General features: G+C 37.3%; 1 protein-coding gene across 1 annotated transcript in view; it reads right to left on the bottom strand.

Annotated features, from left to right (window-relative positions):
- Positions 1–2057: 2057 nt before the first annotated feature.
- Positions 2058–9637, bottom strand: part of Sycp1 (synaptonemal complex protein 1) — a 152282-nt gene continuing 144702 nt past the window's right edge. The window contains exons 31-33 of the mRNA XM_008834012.2: positions 6187–6330; positions 2283–2372; positions 2058–2195 (exon numbers count right to left, since the gene is read on the bottom strand). Of these exons, the coding sequence (XP_008832234.1) occupies positions 2058–2195; positions 2283–2372; positions 6187–6330 (372 nt within the window). The remainder of the gene's footprint in view (positions 2196–2282; positions 2373–6186; positions 6331–9637) is intronic.

Below are 9637 nucleotides of genomic sequence, written 5' to 3'. Positions count from 1 at the left end.
CACCCTCCCATTTCCCCTTCGCTGGTCTCTCCTCCTAGCCTGGGTCCTGTCCCATTCCTAGTCTTGGTGCCCCAGACACAAGGGGAACCACCACTGCTTTCTGATCCTTTGCATACAGACCAACCCAGTTCCTTCTGGAGGTGCCCAGGAGCACTCTGAGCCTGGTCCCGCCCTCACTTCCCTCTGCTTCCCTGGGCTTCACAACCCCCCAGCCTCTTTCCTGGTTACTAGGGTTGACCTTTCAGCTTCCTGATCCTTTGCATCCAGACCAACCCAGTTCCTCAGTGCAGTCCCCAGGAGCCCTTGGGGCCTCTTCCTGCCGCCATCTCCCTTTGCATCTCTGAGTGGCATGGCCACCAGCTGCCCAAGATCAGCCCCTGTCCTGGGCCCTGCTCCCAGGCCAGTACAACTCCCAAATTCCTGAGGCCAAAATCTTTCCTGGAGGGATCCAGGCCTTAGGAGAAAGCCTGAGAGCATCTGATCCTCATCTGATGTGGGCCTCTGTGAGAATTCGTGAAGACAAAAGCAATCTGGCCACTCCAATATAAAATCAAAAGAGAGAACCGGAAGCTTAGACAAACCAGCATTCCATGCCCAAAGAGTTAACTGCAAAGGCACATAAAGTTTATAAAAAGAAGCAGACATAAATTTGAAGACTTGAGTCTCACACAAGAATCAGAAAATACAAAAGAAATTCACATGTCAAAATCACACAGAAAAAAATAATAACATAAAAAAAACAAAATAATATATCCACACCAAATGCCAATAGTCCTCTAGAGGAGTACAATGAGAACCCCCTAGAGATAATGCAGGACATGGAACTCAAAAGAACAATTATAAACATGATAACAGAATTCAGTGAATTTAAAAAACACACAAAGAAATCAAAGAACTGAATAAAGGAAGATAGGGATAAACTTCTGAATGAATTCAGAAAAGAGCTAGAAATACTGAAGACTACTCAGTCTGAAATGGAGAAGGAAGTGAAACATTCAGTAAGCCAATTAGAAATAACAGGAGAAAGCCTCACCAACAGGATGAATGAAATGGAAAATAGAATATCAAGACGGCAAGATAAAGTGGACAAACTAGACCACTCAAGCAAAGATTATGAAAAATGTAAGAAAGCACAAGAATGGAATATGCAGGAATTGTGTGACACTATAAAAAGACCAAACTTACGAATCATAGGCATACAGGAAGGAGAAGAATCCCAAGATAATGGCATGGACCAGATCCTCAACCAGAATCATGGAAGAAAATTTCCCAAAATTAAAGAAAGATAGGCCCATACAAATACAAGAAGCATATAGAACACCAAATAGACAGGACCAGAAAAAAACTCTCCATGGCACATCATAGTAAAAACACTAAACGTACAGAACAAAGAGAAAATACTGAAAGCTGCAAAAGAGAAACAATAACTCACATAAAAGGAAAACCCAATAGGATTACAGCTGACCTTTCAGTGCAAGACATTCTACAAAAAAAGCTTTCCTCTGCTAACCCACTTCCCTCTCTAGTAATACCCCATTTATCTCCTTCCTTCTTGAGTATTTTTATTCTTGATAGCAAAAGCGGCCTCCATTTCCTCCCTCTCATTCTCTCCTCAAATCCCTCCAAATCACTAAAATTAGTGGAAAGACTGTCAATGATCCTCCACTTTAATTTCACTTTACTTCTGAAAATCACTAATATAATTTACCATTCTCATCTTAAAATTCCAATGATAAGCTTTTCAGATACCCTCACAGAATCAATGAGAAGCATCTATTTGCACTCAAAATATTTTAATAATGAATTTCAATAATTAGAAACTGAAACTCTAATATTCAATGCAAGTGAAGGCAACAAAATATAATTATTTGAATACAATAACATACTTTCAGATAATAGCCATTTTATATTTAGGCCAGAAAATAAAATAAACACAAATTATTCAAATATTTTTAAAGTCTCAATTTCTGGGTAACTTTTGACCCTTTGGAAAATAATTTTTAAAGTTAGCTATAAATTTAATGTTATTAGGCTCTATAATCACTGATTTTCTGAAATTAAGCAAATAATTTTTCTGCTTCCTTTAGTCTTCTTCTCCTATCAGTTTTAGTAATTGAAGCCCAACGGTCCTCTGGCACTTTTCTCAGAGATCCAAACTTCACGAAAGATGTAGGAGTTGACAGAGATAAAGGAATCTAAATACAAAATAAAATAATATATTAGTTTTTAAAAAGAAATGGCTTTTAAAATTTTCTTTCTGAAATAAAAATTTTAAAGCTCACCTGTTTTGGTGCTTTGACCAAAAGATGAGAATTTGGTGGACTATTATTGTCATAAAGTTTTTTTGCTGCCTCTTCCTCTGAAACCATGCTCTTGAAGGAAATACAAAAATATAATGCTGCAGTTATCATCAATATTGTATTATTAAATTCTTTTCAACATATCACTTATGAAAAGAATGAAGAGTGACCAAGGAGAAGAACATGAAAGAAGGAGGGAAGAGAAAGGAAGAAGGAAAATAAGGCTTGTAACTAAAGCCTGAGATTTGAAAGCAAAGCTCTTAATTGTGCATCTGACTCGAGAAAACTACACTAGAAACAGATGTACAGGTCTGTGAGTTGGATGTGTAATCTTAGTCACCACCATGTTTAAGGCCGAAATTGACCAAAATTAAGAACTGCCAGCCTACTTAGTATTACAATAATTGAAAGAAGGCTCAGAGTTCCAAAACAGTTACTTTACATTTAGTTAATGCCGGCATAGCTGCAGTCTAGGAGAGGCAGATTCCTGGTACTTTCTACTCTACCATCTCCAAAGGTCATGCACAACAATTTTATTTATTTATTTTAGTTTTTCGTTGTTTTTCAGTGCCAGGGATTAAAGCCAGAGTGCCACCACCAAACCCTACCCCTGAGCTTTACTCTTAGTTCATATTGTTTCTGCTCTTTTCACAATAGCTAAGAAATAGAAACAACCTAAATGTCCCTCAACTGACAAATGGACAATGAAAATGTGGTATATTTACACAATGGAGTTCTGCTCTGCAGTAAAGAAAGGTGAAATTATGAAAAATGCAGGTAAAGGGATGGAACTAGAAATTGTTACACTAAGTGAAGTAACACAGACTCAGAAAAGTGACATATGTTCTTCCTCATTTGCAGATTGTAACACCAATCCCTTATATGTGAATATATATCCTGATGTAACAGCAGGAGCCAGCTAAAACAGAAAGGAAACACAGAAATAAGGGGAAAGAAAACCTGAAAGAGGGGGATAGTAAGGAAGAGATGTTAGTGGGAGGGAGGTGGGGAAAAGGGGATGTTTGGCTGGGAGGGAAGGGAGAAGGGACATGCAGGGGACCATGGGGGAGGGGAATTAGAAGAGGGGGGATAGTGAAATTTGGGTGTTGTCAGGGGAGGGGAGGGAAAATGGGGGCACTTAAGCTTGGGAGAGAGGAAGGAGGTTGGAGAAGAGGAGAGAGAGGAGACATTAATGGAACTTGGGTGTCGTGGGAAGCCAGAGGCAAATGTGTTCGTTTGGGAACCCCCTGAGAAACACACATAGGTCGCTGAACATTAGTGCATCTGCATACCTGAGGGCTATATGGCAAGGAGCACAGTGCCAGACAGGAGAGGTCTCCCATTGAGTTGTTGGTCAGAGTAGTCCAAGAGACTCCAAAAATAATACAGGCTATTGTTAGAACACTTGATTATCTCCCAGAACTTGGAGATAAGACCCTACTGCTGAAGACAGGATATACTTCAGACATAGGACTTGGAGCAATGGAGCTGGAACTAACCTGGAAGCCTTCTCCCTAAAGACTAGCTCTCACAGTTCTAAAAGACACTATGCAAACTGCTAAGGGAGAAAATCAAGCAATGGTCCAACCCAGCTCTAAAGTCTAATAACCACAACAACTGGCACAGCAAACTACCTCTATTGGTGCAGTAGTGGCACTGTTATCTAGGGGGATAATCAACAACTATCTAATTGGACTTAAAGCCCTCTCAATGGGAGTGAATTCATGGGTGGTACTGTAATTATAGACATACACACACACACACACACACACACACACACACACACACACTGTTGGAGAGGTCATAGATCCTAGAGAAAACCCTATCTCTATCATTTCTCTAGACAAACGAAATTTCTTACGATATGCTAAATATGGATCCTTATATTTACAGACAAGTGTACCATATACCACCACTCGAGCCTCTTTCTGCAACAAATAGAGACTATTACAGAGTTCCAAAGCTGGTCACTCACAGAGAATATGCATCTGAGAGATGTCCAGCCCTAGGTGACACAACTACAGTGGAATCTCTATACCTAATGGCTCATGAAACATAGTGGAACAATGGTTGGGGAGAATACTAGTTCATCCCTCAACTCTCACCAGAGATGCTTCCTTATACAACAGAGTGTGATGCACACAGAAGGCCACAACTGACTAAGTTTAAGAGAATAAGAGACTGAAGAGTGTATACCAGGATAAGACTCCTATATTAAACCTTACCTACCCATGGTTCAGGAATCATTGCAGGAGAGGGAGTGGAAAGATTGTAAAACTCAAGGGTGGTCCATCAACACAGAGAAACCGAGGCTTTCAGGCCACTAGAAGCTTGCTCATGTGAACTTACAGCAATGCACATGACCTATGATGACTTCAGACAGAGGCCCAAAATGGAGTGAGGGAAATGGGTGGCAGGCACTGGCCCTAGCCTGGGAACTGTTCCCAACTGATTACTGCTCAGTGAGGGAAAGTAGATCTTCTTTAAGATTAATAGATACGCTGACCAGGCTCCAGTGGATGAACTTGCACTGAAGGAGAGTTGGATACAAATGCTTGACCAGATAGGACTTAACATATATGACAGAATGCATGAGGTTTGGGGGGAGTGGTTTAGGGGGTCAAAGAGAGGGGGGTCTAAATTTGATTAAGAGCCATTGTATGTAAAGCACAAAAACTCAATAAAAATAAAGAAAAAAAAAAGAAATGTGTTTACAACACAAAAAAATTTCAAAATGTAAAAGGATAATGAAAATATTTTAAATATGTTTTTAAATCATGGTAGCTAGAAAACTGGCCTAAATTAGCTCTAGAAAAATAACAAGGATTGACTATTGGAATGTTTGATTCCAACATCCAGGCTTTTTCTAGCAAGTCTCGTTATATTTTAAGTATCTGGGCTGCAGTTTTAACTACCTACAATGACTTACATAGGGTATGGACTCAAAGTATATTCAAATTTTGGCTCTGTGCCTTACTATGTGATCTTTTAAAAGATACTTGTATGGCTAAATTTCCTCAACTTTAAAATGAAAGTAACACCATTCTCTTTATTTCTACAGAAAACTGTTTTAATAAATAATTCAACTAATCTATGATGTTTTTGATAGGCTCTATTTCACAATTTTAATCATTAAGATGATTATAAAACAAAAGGATTCTGGACTAGAGACTCTGTATGTTAACTTCAATAACAGGGTTTTAAGGTTCAAGTACTCATTGTTCCAGAACAATAACAGCAGCAACAACAACAAAAATACAGGCTCTTAATTGGTAAAAATCTTAAAACTATCTTATAGATCTAAATGGAAAAAAATGAAAGAATTAGGTTTACCTTGAATTTTATCACTAAAGGTTTATTGCTCCATTTAGTGTGGTACTCCTCATCTATTTTAAATTATTCTAAGTTTAATTATTTAACCATTGTCAACATTTTGGAAAATATTGGTATGTGCAAACAGGGAGTAAACAGTTATAAAATGGTAGGGGAAGCAGCTTCCTTCAATATGTTATCCTTACTACATCACTCTTAGGAATGATAGAAATGTTCAAAGTTGTCAAACAATTTCATCATATAAATACAAACCAGTTTAAGTATTTTTTTATGTTGTACAAACTTCGTAATTTCTTTGGAATACAATGATGAGTCATCTCATAGGCCAAATATAGCATATCAGGTATTTTTATATGTAATGTTTTCTGAAATTAAAGGGAAATTGTTTGAACCCTAATTTCTCTCAAATGACATGAAAACATAAGGTTTGTGTTGTATTTCATTATCACAATGGTAGATACTGTGAATATATGCTATATATTGACATCAAGCAATAATACAAATAATGAATGACATGAGCAAGTGAAAATGCTGGTTATTTAAATATTTTTACCAAGAGATCAGTAGCTTCTGAACTATCTGAATTAACATCAAAATCAAAGACTGTTCTTCTCCTTTTATTACTTTCCTCAGTAGGTATATATTTGTCTTCTCTTTGCTGTATTTTTAGTTTAGTTGGTGTCTTCACTGTATATTCCTATACAAAAATAAAAAAAGAATACATAAGAGCTGGGTGTGGTGGAATACACCTATAATCCCCTCAGGAGGCCAAAAAGGATAATTAGTCCCAGGTCAGCCTGGACAGCACAGCCAGTTCTAGGTCATGAACTTCAAGACAATTTGAATTTTAGCAGTAAGGTTCCATCATTAGCAAAAATAAAAAGCAGACATTTTGGACAGAAATTTAATTCAGATAGTTTTGATATTAAAATTTTTCTTTCTTCAAAATATTCACAATATTGAACTTTGTCTTTCCCTTTGGCGTACTATAGAAAATAAAGAGATAAATTTCTACTCTAGCTTCAGCAATCAGCAATCTTTACAAGGAGTTTAATTTTTCTAACTAATTGACAAAGAAAATATAATGGATTTTTTTTCTTTCTCCACAAAACTCATTTTGCTGTGAGGAAAATACACTTTAAAAGAGTATCATGGGATGGAGAGATGGCTCAAATTAAGAGTACTGGCTGCTCTTGCAGAGGACCTGGGTTCAGTTCCCAGCACCCACAAGGTGGTTAATAACCATTTGTAACTCCAGTTCCAGGGAATCTAGCACCTCTTCTGACCTCTGCTGGCATTGTATTACATGGACATAGTATGCAGGCACAAGACACACAAAAAAACTAAATATTTTAAAAGAGTATCAAATAATTCAAACAGACCCATAATAATCAATGAGATAGATAGCCAACTAATGGGGCTAGAGAGATGGCTCAGCAGTTAAGAGCACTGACTGCTCTCGCACAGGACCTGGGTTTGAGTCCCAGCACCCACACGGCAGCTATGAACCGTCCTTAACTCCAGTTCCAGGGAACTCCAAAGCCCTCTTCTGACCTCCATGGCACTGCACAACACAGGTGCACTCACATACATGCAGGTAATACACTCATACACATAAAATAAAAATAATATATTTTTTTAAATCTCCCAACTAAAAAGAGCCCAGGACCAAATGGATACACCACAGAATCTTAACAAACCTTCAAAGAATATGAACACTCCTCAAATTATTTCATAAAACAGAAAATGAAGAACACTCCCAAATGATATGAAGCCATGAAGCCACTATCACTATAATTCCAAAACCAAAGACCCAAGCAAAAAAGAAAACTATAGACCAATCTCTTTCATGCACAGAGATACAATAATTCTTAATAAAATACAAACCAAATGCAAGAACACATCAAAAAGGTTCTCCATTATGATCAAGTTGGCTTCATCCCAGAGATGAAAGGATGGTCTCACCTATGTAATAAATGTAGTCCATTATATAAATAGACTCAAGGACAGAAATTACATGATCATCTCATTAGATGCAGAAAAGACCTCTGACAAAATACAACATCCATTCATGATAAAAGTCATGGAGAACCTAGGCATACAGGGGACATATTTCAACATAACAAAGGCAAGATATCACAAGCCACAGTCAACATCATACTAAATCATGAAAAAGAGAAAGAATTCCCATTAAAATCACAAGAAAAACAGATCTAGTCTCCCCATTCCTGTTCAATATAGTACTTGAAGTCTTGGCTAGAGCAATAAGACAAAGGAAGGAGATCAAGGGGATATAAATTGGAAAGGAAGAAGTCAAAGTATCCTTATTCACACATTGTTCTAGTTAGTTTTCTATTGCTGTGATGATTAAAAAAAAAACACTGAACAAAACCAACTTGTGGAGGAAAGGGTTTATTTGGCATCAAGGGAAACCAAGGCAGGAACTCACAGTCCATCATCAAGGGAAACCAAGGCAAGAACTCAGGTAAGGAACCTGGAGCACAGACCATGGAGAAATGTTGCTTACTGCCTAGCTTCCCTGGTCCATGTACAGCCTGCTTTCTTAGATAATACAGAACACCTTTCTTAGATAATACAGAACACAATGGACTGGGCCCTCCCTACATTACTCAATAATAAAAAAAAAAAAGTGCCCCACAGACATGGCCACAGGCCAATCCAAGAAAGACAGTTCTTCAATTGAGGTTCCCTCTATCCAGATGTGTCAAGTTGACAAATGAAGCTATCCAGCACAAAGATGATATAAGCCTATACACAAAGGCCCCTAAATAGTCTACCAGAAAACTCCTAGAGTTGATACATTCAGCAAAGTGGCAGAATATAAAATTTACACCCCCAAACCAGTAGCCCTCTTATATACCAACAACAAACATACTAAGAAAGAAATCCAGGAAACAATTCCATTTTTGATAGCCTCAAAAATATAAATATAAAATATCTTGGAATAAATCTAACAAAGGAGGTGGAGGACTTGTATAAGAAAAACTTAAAGACATTGAAGAAGATTCAGAAAATTGAAAGAGTTCCCATGCTCAGATCAATAGGCTTAATATTGTGAACATTGCTATTCTACCAAAAGCAATCTACAAATTCAATACAATACCCATTACAATTCCAACATAACTCTTCTAAGAAATTGAAAAAAATAATCACAATTTCATATGAAAACACAAAAACCTAGGATAATGAAAACAATCCTGAATAATAAAAGAACTTCTAGAGACATCACCATCCTTGGTCTCAAATTATACTACAGAGCTATAGTAATAAACAGCATAGTACTGGCATAAAAACAGACACATTGATCAGTGGAAAAGAACTGAGGACCCAGATTTAAGTCCACACACTTACAGTCACCTGATTTTTTTTTTACAAAAGAAGCCAAAAATACATACTAGAGAAAAGGCTGCATGTTCAACTTGGTGCTGGTCAAACTGTATAGTGTCATATATAAGAATGAAGCTAGATCCCTATCTCTCATCACGCACAAAACTCAACTGCAAATGGATCAAGGACCTCAACATAAGACCTGATACCCTGAATCAGATAGAGGAGAAAGTAGGAAATACATTGAAACTTATAGGCATAGGAAAGGACTTTCTGAACAGGACTCATATAATGCAGTGATAAAGCCCAACAATTGCCCAATGGGACCATAGGAAACTGAAAAGCTTCTGTACATCAAAGGATATCATCATTCAAGTGAAGAGGCAACCTACAGAATGGGGAAAAAAAATCCTTACCAGTGATACCGTTGACAGAGGGTTAATATTTAGCATATACAAAGAACTCAAAAAACTAAATAAACAACCCAATTAAAAAGTGGTGCAAGGAGCTGAACAGCTGAACAGGAGTTCTCTAAAGATGAAATGCAAATGGCTGAGAAATAAAATAATGTCCAACATTTTTAGCCATCAAGGAAATGCAGATTGTTTTTATCTTACTCCATTCAGAATGGCTAAGATTAAAAAAAAAAAAACAAA

Source organism: Nannospalax galili, unplaced genomic scaffold (assembly GCF_000622305.1).
Source record: "Nannospalax galili isolate Female #2095 unplaced genomic scaffold, S.galili_v1.0 scaffold475, whole genome shotgun sequence".
Classification (NCBI taxonomy): domain Eukaryota; kingdom Metazoa; phylum Chordata; class Mammalia; order Rodentia; family Spalacidae; genus Nannospalax; species Nannospalax galili.
The sequence above is the reverse complement of the archived record's forward strand: the minus strand, read 5'-3'. Positions and strand labels throughout refer to the sequence as shown.